This window comes from Triticum urartu, chromosome 2A, assembly GCF_056163025.1.
Source record: "Triticum urartu cultivar PI428250 chromosome 2A, HENAU_Tu73, whole genome shotgun sequence".
NCBI classification, from domain to species: Eukaryota; Viridiplantae; Streptophyta; class Magnoliopsida; order Poales; family Poaceae; genus Triticum; species Triticum urartu.
This window is the reverse complement of record NC_141874.1, coordinates 727,305,284-727,322,310: the sequence shown is the minus strand read 5'-3', so window position 1 is coordinate 727,322,310 and position 17,027 is coordinate 727,305,284. Positions and strand designations below refer to the sequence as shown.

The window sequence follows — 17,027 nt, the reverse complement described above, 5'->3', positions numbered from 1 at the left end:
TGAGTCAGTCCATCGCTTTTGGCTGTTGGATGCAGATCAAACGGTGGGCAACCCTTCTTCTTCCTCCAGCTTCATCTTCTTCCCCAGGCCGCCTGCCAAACCGCCTGCGACCACCACATGCTGCAGCGCAGCCTCACCCCCCCCCCCCCCCCTCCCCCCCTCCTCGAAAGCTCGTCTTTTTTTTCGGCGAAGTTGCACCGCTCCCCCCCCCCCCCCCCCCCACACACACACACAACCTAAACCCTAAGATAGATAACGGGGTAGCTCTCCAGCGAGCCCCTTCCTTCCCTCCAACGAACTCTCAAAATGGTCTGAACCCAAATTTGAAAGTCAGTCGACTGCCGTTTAGCTAATGTGTAGAACATTGCTGACCTAGTGCCATGCGGGGCAATGAAGAGCGTGCGAGCGAGCCATGCATGCATGCGGGAGATCGATGGATGCATGCAAATTCACGTACATGTTATACGTAGGTGTAGCATTTTTGCAAATTCAAAGTGTTTCCAACCAGGAGATCAGGATGAGCTGAAACATTCAAAGCGCCGCTGAGCCCCAGGCCAAACCAGGGCATTCCAAGAATAGCCGTTGCCCTTGTCCACAAGCTGCAATTACATAAACGAAATCTCGCCGCGGCATTCTCTTCTTCCTCAGGGCCAAGCTCACTACGTTTCCCGTGCGGCGAGGAGCCCCGGCCGGCTCCGGCATCGAAACCAGCAGTTAGTAAGGCTCGCGCACAATGACTAACAAGGCCGCCACCGCCAGCATCATCGCCGCCGTGGGCGTTGTGGCCGTCATCGGCACGATCGCCGCGGTCACCACGTCCAAGAAGGCCAGCGACGATGGTGGCAACATGTCCACCAGCATCAAGCTCTCCCAGCTCTGCTCTTCCACGCTGTACCCGGCCAAGTGCGAGAACAGCCTCACCCCCGTCGTCAACGAGTCTTCCAACCCGGAGGAGGTCCTCCGCGCCGCGCTCCAGGTGGCCATGAACGAGGTCGGCGCCGCCTTCGCCAAATACAGCGACGTCGGCAAGGGCGCCACCGACAAGATCACCTTGAGCGCCATCGGCGAGTGCAAGAAGCTGCTCGACGACGCCATCGTGGACCTCAAAGACATGGCCGGCCTCAGGGCCGACCAGGTCGTCGTCCAGGTCAACGACCTCAGGGTCTGGATCTCCGGCGTCATGACCTATATCTACACCTGCGCCGATGGCTTCGACAAGCCGGAGCTCAAGAAGGCCATGGACAAGCTGCTGACGAACTCCACCGAGCTCAGCAGCAACGCCCTGGCTATCATCACCCGCGTCGGCCAGTTCCTGCATCAAGGGCAGGACGCCAAGAGTGGCTCCACTGTCGGAGGGAGCCGCCGACTTCTCGGGTGGTACATGGGTGACGCGCACGACGTGGAAAGCAGGCGCCGGCTTCTAGCTATCAATGGCAGGCTGGATGAGATCGCAGTCGTGAGAGACGCGAGCCGGCGCCTCCTGTCAGAGACGATGCACGAGATCACTGAGATGTCCCACGACGGAGACCGCCACCTGTCGGAGACGATGGACCAGATCGATGAGATGTCCCACGACGGAGATCGCCACCTCTCGGAGACGATGGACCAGATCGATGAGATGTCCCACAACGGAGACCGCCACCTCCAAGACGTGAGTACGTCCAACCCCACCGGAAACGTGAGCACGTCCAACCTCACCGGAAAAGCGAACACGTCCCAGGTCATGTCGTTCGGCGATGGCTCCTCGGCCTCGATGTTCTTCGGGGTCTCCAATCTGACTAAGGAGGCCGACTTTGTCCGGCGCCGGCTGCTGAGCATGACGTACGATGGCTCATCGGAGAACGAGGTTAAACAATACGGTGAAGGCAACAAACGAAGGCTCCTCAACGATGGCTTGTCGGGGGACGAGGTTAAGCAATACGGTGAGGGCAACAAGCGAAGGCTTCTCAACGATGCCTCATCGGGGGACGAGGTTAAGCAATACGGTGAAGGCAACAAGCGAAGACTCCTCAACGATGCCTCGTCGGGGGACGAGGTTAAGCAATACGGCGAAGGCAACAAGCGAAGGCTCCTCAACGATGCCTCGTCGGGGGACGAGGTTAAGCAATACGGCGAAGGCAACAAGCGAAGGCTCCTCAGCGATGCCTCGTTGGGGGATGAGGTTAAGCAATACGGCGAAGGCAACAAGCGAAGGCTCCTCAGCGACGCCTCGTCGGGGGACGAGGTTAAACAATACGGCGAAGGCAACAAGCGAAGGCTCCTCAACGACGCCTCGTCGGGGGACGAGGTTAAACAATACGGCGAAGGCAACAAGCGCAGGCTCCTCAATGACGCCTCGTCGGGGGACGAGGTTAAACAATACGGCGAAGGCAACAAGCGAAGACTCCTCAACGACGCCTCATCGGGGGACAAGGTTAAACAATACGGCGAAGGCAACAAGCGAAGGCTCCTCAATGACGCCTCATCAGGAGACGAGGTTAAACAATACGGCGAAGGCAACAAACGAAGGCTCCTTAACGACGCCTCATTGGATAATGAGGTTAAACAATATGGCGAAGGCAACAGGCGAAAGCTCCTATCCACTCAGATGCAGAGCATTGCCGACATGTCGGCGCAGATGAACCGCCGCCTCCTCGCGACGGAGCTCCCCGAGGACCTCGCCGGCAAGCGTCAGCTCCTGTCCAACAAGCTCGTCATGATCTACGAAGTCGCCAAGGAGGCCAACTGCGAGCTCGAGGCGATCGACAACGGCAGGATCCCCGAGGAGGAGGAGGATCAGAGGGTGCTGGCGACGGAGGTTGTCGGCACGATCGAAGACCTGCCCAACAACCACCGCCGCAAGCTGCTGTCCGCCGGCGTCTTCCCGGAGTGGGTGTCGTCCCACACCCGGAGGCTCCTCCAGATTCCCGGCGGGCTGCAGAAGCCCAACGCGGTGGTGGCCGCGGACGGGAGCGGCAACTTCAAGACCATCACGGAGGCCCTCAACTCCGTGCCCAAGAAGTCCACCGCACGCTTCGTCATCTACGTCAAGGCCGGCGAGTACAAGGAGTACGTCACGGTCAACAAGGACCTGGCCAACGTCTTCATGTACGGCGACGGGCCCACCAAGACCCGGGTCATCGGCGACAAGAGCAACAAGGGAGGCTTCGCCACCATTGCCACCCGCACCTTCTGTAAGCTTAATTCGTGATCGCCGACTAGCTAGCGCTAATGGCAGATGATCTTGGTCATCTTACCACATCGATGGATCCATGGATTGTTTGCAGCGGCGGAGGGGAACGGGTTCATCTGCAAGTCGATGGGATTCGTGAACACGGCGGGGCCGGACGGGCACCAGGCGGTGGCGCTGCACGTGCAGGGCGACATGTCGGTGTTCTTCAACTGCAGGTTCGAGGGGTACCAGGACACCCTGTACGTGCACGCCAACCGGCAGTTCTTCCGCAACTGCGAGGTGCTGGGCACCATCGACTTCATCTTCGGCAACTCGGCGGCGGTGTTCCAGAACTGCCTCATGACGGTGCGGAAGCCCATGGAAAGCCAGGGCAACATGGTGACCGCGCACGGGCGCACGGACCCCAACATGCCCACCGGCATCGTGCTCCAGGGGTGCAAGATCGTGCCAGAGGACGCGCTGTTCCCCGTCAGGCAGACGGTCCCCAGCTACCTCGGACGGCCGTGGAAGGAATACTCGAGGACGGTGGTCATGGAGAGCACCATCGGCGACCTCATCAAGCCCGAGGGGTGGTCGGAGTGGATGGGTGACTTCGGGCTCAAGACGCTCTACTACGCCGAGTACGCCAACACGGGGCCCGGCGCCGAGACAAGCAAGAGGGTGACCTGGCCGGGGTACCGTGTCATCGGACAGGCCGAGGCCACGCAGTTCACCGCCGGCGTGTTCATCGACGGCATGAGCTGGCTCAAGAACACCGGCACGCCTAACGTCATGGGCTTCATCAAATGATCGAGCCAGTTTGCCGGCCATTTGACTCCGGCCGGCCGCGTGCATGCATGCATGCATGCATGCGCTCGTCCGGTGGATGCTTGACGAGACACGTGGAATTTTAGGAAGAAATTAAGGAAGGAGACATTCTTTATTTGTACAGAAGTACAAAAGCAGTTCAAGCAAAAGAATTTCTCTGTGTAATGTAATTGATTAGAACATTCCAACATGGCTTGATGTATGTTTTTTTTGTCCAGACTTATACTGTCTAACGAACTTGAAGGGAAATAGCATTGGATATAAACATGAGCTTATTTGATAGGAGTTACATGTTCTTCTTCTTTTTTGCAAGATATGTTCTTCTTTTCTTTTCACTCGATATTAAACACATGCGGCATTTTGCCTGATATAGATCAAATCATGGAGTGTATACTTTCAAGCAGAAAGATTTTGCCATCTATACATTTTCTTTGGCACATTTTGTACAAGTTTGTTGTAGCAAAAACTTGGAACTATATAGATGACCTAAACATCCAAATCAGGCTAGGGCACACCCCTGCAAGCGAGAGGATAAATGGGGTGCTAGAAGTGAAGTGAGAGGTGAGGTCGCTAGGATGCCAGATCGAGCGAGCTGTACACAAGCGCTTTGCGTATTGGAAGTTTGGAACTGCGGACGATGAGGGGAGGGGAGTAATTAGGCTATTAATTTATGAAATCCATGTGTAATTAAGGTCGGGTTTTTTTTTTTGCGGGGGAACGGGGATTGTATTATTACTTATAAATTGGTGCATCATCCTTTCAAAGCCTGATAACATCGTCTGTACCCCCTCGCAACCAAATTGCTGTACGAGGTGTACATCGCCCATATACAGCTAAACAATGGCTAGCTTTATTCTGTGTTCTACTAATGCGCATAATCACAATCTCTCTTTCATTTTGTATTAACTCCTTGATCTCCTTGACAGCGCGGTCATTAACTTTGATCGGTCTGGCGTCTTTGCTTGTACCATCATTACCGCTTCTACACAGTCCATCTCAAGCTGGATAGGCCAGTTCGTCCGCTGCAGAGCGAAGGCAAGACCCTCTTTGCATGCTTGCAATTCAGCTTCTAGTGTGTTATCACATGTAAAGAGCTGCCTACATGCTGTAAATATGATCTCCTCATTGGAGTCTCGGAGAACCACACCACAACCAGCAGAGCCGTCGGAGGCGAGGTAACTTCCGTCCGTGTTAAGCTTTGCCCAGCCCTCAGGCGGATGCACCCAGCGCAGCACTTCTCCCTTACTTGCACTTTCCTGTCCCTGGAGCTTTGGGTCAGCTCGTCCACTGTGCACCATGAGAGCCATCTTGGCTTTGACCTGATCATCCTGTGGGAACTGCTGGATGCACAGCAACGAATTTATATAGCTAGTAAGAAACCGACGGGAAGCTTCAGTAGGAGGAGGCGCCTTACCATGAGTAATCTAATTTCGAACATGCCATATGCGCCAAAGAACCATCAGCAGCACCATGCGGGAGACTTCTGGCAGCTTGTCCAGTACGCCGAACAGCCATTCAGGCCTCGTATTACGCACCGTCTTGACGTATGGGATAGGCCAATCAGTTGCCATGGCTCGCCATAGTTCCTTCCCACGTGGACATCTGCACATAGCATGTTATCCATTCTCGCGTTCCATACCACACAAAGGGCACAGATCATTAGGTTCCAAAGTTCGAGAGAGAATTTGTTCGCCCAAGTGGCGAGAGAAGACTAGACGCCAAGCAAACACGCGTACCTTAGGGGGAGCAGGGCACCCCCATATAGTCTTCCAGATGGTGCGACGACCATCCGATGCCCTGCTCGAGGCGCTTGCCGATGGACGCTCGCGCTCGCCCATGGCAAAGCGATATGCTGACTGGACTGAGAAGACACCAGACTTCTCTGGGGCCCAGGAAATGACATCGTCAGGGACGCGTGGGGACGTCATGATGCGCGTGATGGCGTCGACGTCGACCGGCAGGAAGTGTTGTTGAAGGAGGTCCAGCTGCCATGCTCCATTCGCATCCATCAGGTCCGCGACGCGACATAACCGGCAAGTCCCTTGGGGGCGTAATGAGCTGACCCGATGGTTCCCGGGGCAACCACCGATCCCTCCAAATGCGGATTTGCGTACCGCTGTCCACCCACCAGATCAACCCCTTTTTCAGGAGCTCTAATCCATACTGGATCGCTTGCCATGTTACCAAAGTGTTTCCTGAGAAGACTGTCCTCCAGTCGCCCCTCCGGATAATATCGAGCTTTTAATACCTATGCACAAAGACTCTCAGGTTTAGTCAAAAGTCGCCAAGCTTGTCGCGCTAGCAAAGCTTGGTTGAACACCTTGAAGTCATGGAATCCCAAACACACCACTAAGTTTATGCTTCTGGATTTTTGGCCACGCCTGCCAGTGAGTTTTACGCTTTCCTTTAGATGATCCCCACCAAAAGTTATGGACCATCCTATTAAGATCATCACATACGGACATAGGCAGCTTAAACACCCCCATCATATAGGTGGGAATGGCATGCGCAACTGCTTTTATCATTGTTTCCTTTCCTGCCAGAGATAAGGTATCACCAACGCAATAATTCTTCTGGTTAACCGAGCTTGCAAGTTCTTGCATTTGCCTTTTGACATCCTCCCTTCTGGTGTCGGCAGACCCAAATATTTCTCTTCAAAAGTGGATAGTTGAACATGCAATGTTGCATGCACCTCTTCCTGAACTATTTCTGGACATGCTTTGCCAAACATTAGACTGCATTTGGCAGAATTAATAAGCTGGCCCGTGGCTCCTTCATATTCCATGATAATGGAGCGAACTTCGTCCGCTTGCTGTGTTTCCGCCTTAAAGAAAAGCAATGTATCACCGGCAAACAAGAGATGAGAAATACCAGGAGCCCGCCGACATACCTTCAGGGATGTAAATTTTTCTTTCTCTTCTCCATCCTTCAACAAGGCAGAAAGTCCATCGGCAATAAACATGAACAAGAACGGGGAGAGAGGGTCACCTTGCTTTAGCCCACGCAACGGTGCGAACGAATCCAAGAGGGTGCCATTAAATTTGACAGTGTATCTAACCGAGGTGGTAGTCATAATCCAGTTCATCCATCGGTCAGTGAAACCCAACTTATGCATCGTCCGCTTCAAGAAAACCCAATCAACTCGATCATATGCCTTTGAGAGGTCCAGCTTATAGGCACAAAAACTCTTAGTTGGATCCTTCTCCTGCTGGATACGATGTATGCACTCAAATGCAATCAGTACATTATCTGTTATCATTCTTCCCGGTACAAAGGCACTTTGTTATGGTGATATAATGTCATCAAGGATTGGCCTCAACCTATTAACCCTACACTTAGACACCACCTTATATACAACGTTGCATAGGCTTATAGGTCTAAAATCAGTAAGTTTTACCGGGTTGTCAACTTTTGGGATAAGCAAAATAGCAGTATTGTTCACCCCTTCTGGCATCACCCCCGACCGAAAAAACTCTCTTACACCAGCAATAACTTGGTCTTTCATTATGGCCCAGTTCCTCTGGAACATACGCGTCGGAAAACCATCCGGTCCATGTGCTTTGAGAGGGCTTATCTGGAAGAGTGCATCAGCAATCTCCTTACTAGAAAAATCTGCACATAGGCTATCATTCATGTTATCAGTAACGCGAGCTTTGATAAGATCAATAACATGGTCTACACTAAGCTTCAGATCAGTTGTAAACAAACTTGTGAAGTAATCCGTCACCATGCCCGCCATAGTGGCGCCGTTCTGCTGCATCACACCTGTTGCAAATATGCCCTAGAGGCAATAATAAAAGCATTATTATTATATTTCCTTGTTCATGATAATTGTCTTTATTCATGCTATAATTGTGTTATCCGGAAATCGTAATACATGCGTGAATAACAGACACCAACATCTCCCTAGTAAGCCTCTAGTTGACTAGCTCGTTGATCAACAGATAGTCATGGTTTCCTGACTATGGACATTGGATGTCGTTGATAACGAGATCACATCATTAGGAGAATGATGAGATGGACAAGACCCAATCCTAAACATAGCACAAGATCGTATAGTTCGTTTGCTAGAGTTTTCCAATGTCAAGTATCCTTTCCTTAGACCATGAGATCGTGTAACTCCCGGATACCGTAGGAGTGCTTTGGGTATACCAAACGTCACAACGTAACTGGGTGACTATAAAGGTAGACTACGGGTATCTCCGAAAGTGTCTGTTGGGTTGACACGGATCAAGACTGGGATTTGTCACTCCGTATGACGGAGAGGTATCACTGGGCCCACTCGGTAATGCATCATCATTATGAGCTCAAAGTGACCAAGTGTATGGTCACGGGATCATGCATTACGGTACGAGTAAAGTGACTTGCCGGTAACGAGATTGAACGAGGTATTGTGATACCGACGATCGAATCTCGGGCAAGTAACATACCGATTGAAAAAGGGAATTGTATACGGGGTTGCTTGAATCCTCGACATCATGGTTCATCCGATGAGATCATCGAGGAACATGTGGGAGCCAACATGGGTATCCAGATCCCGCTGTTGGTTATTGACCGGAGAGTCGTCTCGGTCATGTCTACATGTCTCCCGAACCCGTAGGGTCTACACACTTAAGGTTCGGTGACGCTAGGGTTGTAGGGATATGTATATGCAGTAACCCAAATGTTGTTCGGAGTCCCGGATGAGATCCTGGACGTCACGAGGAGTTCCGGAATGGTCCGGAGGTAAAGAATTATATATAGGAAGTGCTATTTCGGCCATCGGGACAAGTTTCGGGGTCACCGATATTGTACCGCGACCACCGGAAGGGTCCCGGGGGTCCACCGGGTGGGGCCACCTGCCTCGGGGGGCCACATGGGCTGTAGGGGGTGCGCCTTGGCCTACATGGGCCAAGGGCGCCAGCCCCAAGAGGCCCATGCGCCTAGGGTTCACAAAAGGGAAGAGTCCCACAAGGGGAAGGCACCCCTAGGTGCCTTGGGGGGGGGGGAGGGACTCCTCCCTTGGCCGCCGCCCCCTAGGAGATTGGATCTCCTAGGGCCGGCGCCCCCCCCTTGGGCTCCCTATATATAGTGGGGGAAGGAGGGCTTTTTGAGCCATGCCTTTGGTTGCCTCCTCCTCCCTCTCCAACACCTCCTCCTCCTCCATAGAGCTTAGCGAAGCCCTGCCGGAGTACTGCAGCTCCATCACCACCACGCCGTCGTGCTGCTGCTGGAGCCATCTTCCTCAACCTCTCCTCTCCCCTTGCTGGATCAAGAAGGAGGAGACGTTACGCTGACCGTACGTGTGTTGAACGCGGAGGTGCCGTCCGTTCGGTGCTAGGATCTCCGGTGATTTGGATCACGTCGTGTACGACTACCTCATCCCCATTCTTTGAACGCTTCCGCTCGCGATCTACAAAGGTGTGTAGATGCATCCGATCACTCGTTGCTAGATGAACTCATAGATGGATCTTGGTGAAACCGTAGGAAAATTTTTGTTTTCTGCAACGTTCCCCAACAGTGGCATCATGAGCTAGGTCTATGCGTAGTTCTTCTTGCGCGAGTAGAACACAATTTGTTGTGGGCGTAGATGTTGTCAACTTTCTTGCCGCTACTAGTCTTATCTTGCTTCAGCGGTATTGTGGGATGAAGTGGCCTGGACCAACCTTACATGTACGCTTACGTGAGACCGGTTCCACCGACTAACATGCACTAGTTGCATAAGGTGGCTGGCGGGTGTCTGTCTCTCCCACTTTAGTTGGAGCGGATTCGATGAAAAGGGTCCTTATGAAGGGTAAATAGAAGTTGACAAATCACGTTGTGGCTTTCACGTAGGTAAGAAAACGTTCTTGCTAGAACCCTAATTCAGCCACGTAAAACTTGCAACAACAATTAGAGGACGTCTAACTTGTTTTTGCAGCAAGTGCTTTGTGATATGATATGGCCAAAGTTGTGATGAATGATGAATGATATATATGTGATGTATGAGATGTTCATGCTATTGTAATAGGAATCACGACTTGCATGTCGATGAGTATGACAACCGGCAGGAGCCATAGGAGTTGTCTTTATTTTTTGTATGACCTGCGTGTCATTGAGAAACGCCATGTAAATTACTTTACTTCATTGCTAAACGCGTTAGCCATAGTAGTAGAAGTAATAGTTGGTGAGCAACTTCATGGAGACACGATGATGGAGATCATGATGATGGAGATCATGGTGTCAAGCCGGTGACAAGATGATCATGGAGCCCCAAGATGGAGATCAAAGGAGCTATGTGATATTGGCCATATCATGTCACTATTATTATTTGATTGCATGTGATGTTTATCATGTTTTTGCATCTTGTTTACTTAGAACGACGGTAGTAAATAAGATGATCCCTCGTAATAATTTCAAGAAGTGTTCCCCCTAACTGTGCACCGTTGCGACAGTTCGTTGTTTCGAAGCACCACGTGATGATCAGGTGTGATAGATTCTAACGTTCACATACAACGGGTGTAAGACAGATTTACACATGCAAACACTTAGGTTGACTTGACGAGCCTAGCATGTACAGACATGGCCTCGGAACACAGAAGACCGAAAGGTCGAGCATGAGTCGTATAGAAGATACGATCAACATGAAGATGTTCACCGATGTTGACTAGTCCGTCTCACGTGATGATCGGACACGGCCTAGTTGACTCGGATCATGTTATACTTAGATGACTAGAAGAGGGATGTCTATCTAAGTGGGAGTTCATTAAATAATTTGATTAGGTGAACTTAATTATCATGAACTTAGTCTAAAATATTTACAATGTCTTATAGATCAAATGGCCAATGTAGTCCTCAACTTCAACGCGTTCCTAGAGAAAACCAAGCTGAAAGACGATGGCAGCAACTACACGGACTGGGTCTGGAACCTGAGGATCATCCTCATAGCTGCCAAGAAAGATTATGTCCTACAAGCACCGCTGGGTGACGCACCTGTTCTCCCTGCAGAACAAGACGTTATGAACGCTTGGCAGGCACGTACCGATGACTACTCCCTCGTTCAGTGCGGCATGCTTTACAGCTTAGAGCCGGGGCTCCAAAAGCGTTTCGAGAGACATGGAGCATATGAGATGTTCGAAGAGCTGAAAATGGTTTTTCAAGCGCATGCCCGAGTCGAGAGATATGAAGTCTCCGACAAATTCTTCAGCTGTAAGATGGAGGAAAATAGTTCTGTCAGTGAGCACATACTCACTATGTGTGGGTTACATAACCGCTTGACTCAGCTGGGAGTTAATCTCCCGGATGACGCGGTCATTGACAGAATCCTCCAGTCGCTTCCACCGAGCTACAAGAGCTTTGTGATGAACTTCAATATGCAGGGGATGGAAAAGACCATTCCTGAAGTATTTGCTATGCTGAAATCAGCAGAGGTAGAAGTCAAGAAGGAACATCAAGTGTTTATGGTCAATAAAACCACTAAGTTCAAGAAGGGTAATGGTAAAAAGAACTTCAAGAAGGACGGCAAGGGAGTTGCCGCGCCCGGCAAGCAAGCTGCCAGGAAGAAGCCAAAGAATGGACCCAAGCCCGAGACTGAGTGCTTTTATTGCAAGGGAAGTGGTCACTGGAAGCGGAATTGCCCCAAATACTTAGCGGACAAGAAGGCCGGCAAAACAAAAGGTATATGTGATATACATGTAATTGATGTGTACCTTACCAGTACTCGTAGTAGCTCTTGGGTATTTGATACCGGTGCAGTTGCTCACATTTGTAACTCAAAGCAGGAGCTGCGGAATAAGCGGAGACTGGCGAAGGACGAGGTGACGATGCGCGTCGGGAATGGTTCCAAGGTCGATGTGATCGCCGTCGGCACGCTACCTCTTCATTTACCTACGGGATTAGTTTTGAACCTCAATAATTGTTATTTAGTGCCAGCTTTGAGCATGAACATTGTATTGGGATCTCGTTTAATTCGAGATGGCTACTCATTTAAATCCGAGAATAATGGTTGTTCTATTTATATGAGAGATATGTTTTATGGTCATGCTCCGATGGTGAATGGTTTATTCTTAATGAATCTCGAGCGTAATGCTACACATGTTCATAGTGTGAATACCAAAAGATGTAAGGTTGATAATGATAGTCCCACATACTTGTGGCACTGCCGCCTTGGTCACATAGGTGTCAAACGCATGAAGAAGCTCCATGCAGATGGACTTTTAGAGTCTCTTGATTACGAATCATTTGACACGTCCGAACCATGCCTCATGGGTAAAATGACCAAGACTCCGTTCTCAGGGACAATGGAGCGAGCAACCAACTTATTGGAAATCATACATACTGATGTGTGCGGTCCAATGAGTGTTGAGGCTCACGGTGGCTATCGTTATGTTCTCACCCTCACTGATGACTTGAGTAGATATGGGTATATCTACTTAATGAAACACAAGTCTGAAACCTTTGAAAAGTTCAAGGAATTTCAGAGTGAGGTTGAGAATCAACGTGACAGGAAAATCAAGTTTCTACAATCAGATCGTGGAGGAGAATACTTGAGTCACGAATTTGGCACATACTTAAGAAAATGTGGAATAGTTTCACAACTCACGCCGCCAGGAACACCTCAGCGTAATGGTGTGTCCGAACATCATAATTGCACTCTATTAGATATGGTGCGATCTATGATGTCTCTTACCGATTTACCGCTATCTTTTTGGGGCTATGCTTTAGAGACTGCCGCATTCACTTTAAATAGGGCTCCGTCGAAATCCGTTGAGACGACACCGTATGAATTATGGTTTGGGAAGAAACCTAAGCTGTCGTTTCTAAAAGTTTGGGGATGCGATGCTTATGTCAAGAAACTTCAACCTGAAAAGCTCGAACCCAAGTCGGAAAAATGCGTCTTCATAGGATACCCTAAAGAAACTATTGGGTATACCTTCTACCTCAGATCCGAAGGCAAGATCTTTGTTGCCAAGAATGGATCCTTTCTATAGAAAGAGTTTCTCTCGAAAGAAGTAAGTGGGAGGAAAGTAGAACTTGATGAAGTATTACCTCTTGAACCGGAAAATGGCGCAACTCAAGAAAATGTTCCTGAGGTGCCTGCACCGACTAGAGAGGAAGTTAATGATAATGATCAAGATACTTCTGATCAAGATCCTACTAAAATTCGAAGGTCCACAAGGACACGTTCCGCACCAGAGTGGTACGGCAACCCTGTCTTGGAAATCATGTTGTTAGACAACGGTGAACCTTCGAACTATGAAGAAGCGATGGCGGGCCCGGATTTTGACAAATGGCTAGAAGCCATGAAATCCGAGATAGGATCCATGTATGAAAACGAAGTATGGACTTTGACTGACTTGCCCATTGAGCGGCGAGCCATAGAAAATAAATGGATCTTTAAGAAGAAGACAGACGCGGATGGTAATGTGACCATCTATAAAGCTCGGCTTGTCGCTAAGGGTTATCGACAAGTTCAAGGGGTTGACTACGATGAGACTTTCTCACCGATAGCGAAGCTAAAGTCTGTCCGAATCATGTTAGCAATTGCCGCATTCTACGATTATGAGATATGGCAAATGGACGTCAAAACGGCATTCCTTAATGGTTTCCTTAAGGAAGAATTGTATATGATGTAGCCGGAATGTTTTGTCGATCCTAAGAATGCTGACAAGGTGTGCAAGCTCCAATGCTCGATTTATGGGCTGGTGCAAGCATCTCGGAGTTGGAACATTCGCTTTGATGAGATGATCAAAGCGTTTGGGTTTACGCAGACTTATGGAGAAGCCTGCGTTTACAAGAAAGTGAGTGGGAGCTCTGTAGCATTTCTCATACTATATGTAGATGACATACTTTTGATGGGAAATGATATAGAACTCTTGGACAGCATTAAGGCCTACTTGAATAAGAGTTTTTCAATGAAGGACCTTGGAGAAGCTGCTTATATATTAGGCATCAAAATCTATAGAGATAGATCGAGACGCCTCATAGGTCTTTCACAAAGCACATACCTTGATAAGATATTGAAGAAGTTCAATATGGATCAGTCTAAGAAGGGGTTCTTACCTGTGTTACAAGGTGTGAAATTGAGCTCTGCTCAATGTCCGACCACGGCAGAAGATATAGAAGAGATGAGTGTCATCCCCTATGCCTCAGCCATAGGTTCTATTATGTATGCCATGCTGTGTACCAGACCTGATGTAAACCTTGCCGTAAGTTTGGTAGGAAGGTACCAAAGTAATCCCGGCAAGGAACACTGGACAGTGGTCAAGAATATCCTGAAGTACCTGAAAAGGACTAAGGAAATGTTTCTCGTTTATGGAGGTGACGAAGAGCTCGTCGTAAAGGGTTACATCGACGCTAGCTTCGACACAGATCTGGACGACTCTAAGTCACAAACCGGATACGTGTATATTTTGAATGGTGGGGCAGTAAGCTGGTGCAGTTGCAAGCAGAGCGTCGTGGCGGGATCTACATGTGAAGCGGAGTACATGGCAGCCTCGGAGGCAGCACATGAAGCAATATGGGTGAAGGAGTTCATCACCGACCTAGGAGTCATACCCAATGCGTCGGGGCCAATCAAACTCTTCTGTGACAACACTGGAGCTATTGCACTTGCCAAGGAGCCCAGGTTTCACAAGAAGACAAGGCACATCAAGCGTCGTTTCAACTCCATTCGTGAAAATGTTCAAGATGGAGACATAGATATTTGTAAAGTACACACGGACCTGAATGTAGCAGATCCGTTGACTAAACCTCTCCCTAGAGCAAAACATGATCAACACCAGAATTCCATGGGTGTTCGATTCATCACAATGTAACTAGATTGTTGACTCTAGTGCAAGTGGGAGACTGTTGGAAATATGCCCTAGAGGCAATAATAAAAGCATTATTATTATATTTCCTTGTTCATGATAATTGTCTTTATTCATGCTATAATTGTGTTATCCGGAAATCGTAATACATGTGTGAATAACAGACACCAACATGTCCCTAGTAAGCCTCTAGTTGACTAGCTCGTTGATCAACAGATAGTCATGGTTTCCTGACTATGGACATTGGATGTCGTTGATAACGAGATCACATCATTAGGAGAATGATGTGATGGACAAGACCCAATCCTAAACATAGCACAAGATCGTATAGTTCGTTTGCTAGAGTTTTCCAATGTCAAGTATCCTTTCGTTAGACCATGAGATCGTGTAACTCCCGGATACCGTAGGAGTTCTTTGGGTATACCAAAGGTCACAACGTAACTGGGTGACTATAAAGGTAGAATACGGGTATCTCCGAAAGTGTCTGTTGGGTTGACACGGATCAAGACTGGGATTTGTCACTCCGTATGACGGAGAGGTATCACTGGGCCCACTCGGTAATGCATCATCACTATAAGCTCAAAGTGACCAAGTGTATGGTCACGGGATCATGCATTACGGTACGAGTAAAGTGACTTGCCGGTAACGAGATTGAACGAGGTATTGGGATACCGACGATCGAATCTCGGGCAAGTAACACACCGATTGACAAAGGGAATTGTATACGGGGTTGCTTGAATACTCGACATCGTGGTTCATCCGATGAGATCATCGAGGAACACTTGGGAGCCAACATGGGTATCCAGATCCCGCTGTTGGTTATTTACCGGAGAGTTGTCTCGGTCATGTCTACATGTCTCCCGAACCCGTAGGGTCTACACACTTAAGGTTCGGTGACGCTAGGGTTGTAGGGATATGTATATGCAGTAACCCGAATGTTGTTCGGAGTCTCGTATGAGATCCCGGACGTCACGAGGAGTTCCAGAATGGTCCGGAGGTAAAGAATTATATATAGGAAGTGCTATTTCGGCCATCGGGACAAGTTTCGAGGTCACCGGTATTATACCGGGACCACCAGAAGGGTGCCGGGGGTCCACCGGGTGGGGCCACCTGCCCCGGGGGGCCACATGGGCTGTAGGGGGTGCGCCTTGGCCTACATGGGCCAAGGGCACCAGCCCCAAGAGGCCCATGCGCCTAGGGTTCACAAAAGGGAAGAGTCCCACTAGGGGAAGGCACCCCTAGGTGCCTTGGGGGGGAGGGACTCCTCCCTTGGCCGCCGCCCCCTAGGAGATTGGATCTCCTAGGGCCGCCCCCCCTTGGGCTCCCTATATATAGTAGGGGAAGGAGGGCTTTTTGAGCCACGCCTTTGGTTGCCTCCTCCTCCCTCTCCAACACCTCCTCCTCCTCCATAGAGCTTAGCGAAGCCCTGCCGGAGTACTGCAGCTCCATCACCACCACGCCGTCGTGCTGCTGCTGGAGCCATCTTCCTCAACCTCTCCTCTCCCCTTGCTGGATCAAGAAGGAGGAGACGTTACGCTGACTGTACGTGTGTTGAACGCGGAGGTGCCGTCCGTTCGGTGCTGGGATCTCCGGTGATTTGGATCATGTCGTGTACGACTACCTAATCCCCGTTCTTTGAACGCTTCCGCTCGCGATCTACAAAGGTGTGTAGATGCATCTGATCACTCGTTGCTAGATGAACTCATAGATGGATCTTGGTGAAACCGTAGGAAATTTTTTGTTTTCTGCAACGTTCCCCAACAACACCACTATCATCCACAAAGTGATTTAATTCTGTTTTGACGCACACGCCAAACTGCCTTACGGTTGAAGAATTTTGTGTTTCGGTCGCCCTCCAGCAGCCAGTCAATCTAAGAACGATGCATCCTTATCATCTCTTCCCTGTAAAGAAGCTCATTCATGCGGTCAGTAGCTTCTCTAATGGTCCTCTGATCAGCATTCATAGCCATTAGTTCCTCGAGACGAGTACGTGATTTATTTATTTCCTTGACCACATTACCGAATTGCTTTTTACTCCGCCCATGAAGCGCTTGCATGAGATCACCAAAGGCCGCAGCCACGTCACCAAGGTTGCCAATGACACCAGCTGAAGTCCAGGCTTGCATGATTACCTCGGGCAGCGTCGGGTCGCGCTCCCAAGCCACTTCATAGTGGTGACATCTCCTACCAGTACTCTCTCTTGGTGGCTTGGATAAGTACCTCAAGAGGATCGGAGCATGGTCTAACGAGGGAGCAACAAGGTGCTTAACACCCGCCTC

The 17,027-nt window shown here is 49.8% G+C and overlaps 2 protein-coding genes across 2 annotated transcripts; one reads left to right on the top strand and one right to left on the bottom strand.

The window, feature by feature from the left end:
• Positions 1-645: 645 nt before the first annotated feature.
• On the top strand, positions 646-4,261 carry LOC125534356 (uncharacterized). The gene is made up of 2 exons (XM_048697611.2): positions 646-3,173; positions 3,267-4,261. Exons 1-2 carry the CDS (start codon positions 734-736, stop codon positions 3,959-3,961), a joined length of 3,135 nt encoding a protein of 1,044 aa, XP_048553568.2. The 5' UTR covers positions 646-733; the 3' UTR covers positions 3,962-4,261.
• Positions 4,262-4,881: 620 nt separating this feature from the next.
• LOC147987235 (uncharacterized) lies at positions 4,882-5,988 on the bottom strand. The gene is made up of 3 exons (XM_087542316.1): positions 5,716-5,988; positions 5,437-5,565; positions 4,882-5,319 (listed from the first exon to the last, which is right to left on the bottom strand). Exons 1-3 carry the CDS (start codon positions 5,986-5,988, stop codon positions 4,882-4,884), a joined length of 840 nt encoding a protein of 279 aa, XP_087398442.1.
• Between the last annotated feature and the right edge of the window lie 11,039 nt (positions 5,989-17,027).

Bases quoted from the DNA above. Each gene is read 5' to 3' on its own strand.
- LOC125534356 (XM_048697611.2), top strand. From the start codon at position 734: ATGACTAACAAGGCCGCCACCGCCAGCATCATCGCCGCCGTGGGCGTT. The intron at 3,174-3,266 runs GTAAGCTTAATT...GATTGTTTGCAG, and splicing joins CATTGCCACCCGCACCTTCT to CGGCGGAGGGGAACGGGTTC.
- LOC147987235 (XM_087542316.1), bottom strand. From the start codon at position 5,988: ATGGATGCGAATGGAGCATGGCAGCTGGACCTCCTTCAACAACACTTC. The intron at 5,566-5,715 runs GTACGCGTGTTT...CCACGTGGGAAG, and splicing joins GGTGCCCTGCTCCCCCTAAG to GAACTATGGCGAGCCATGGC. The intron at 5,320-5,436 runs GTTCTTTGGCGC...CTGTGCATCCAG, and splicing joins CCCGCATGGTGCTGCTGATG to CAGTTCCCACAGGATGATCA.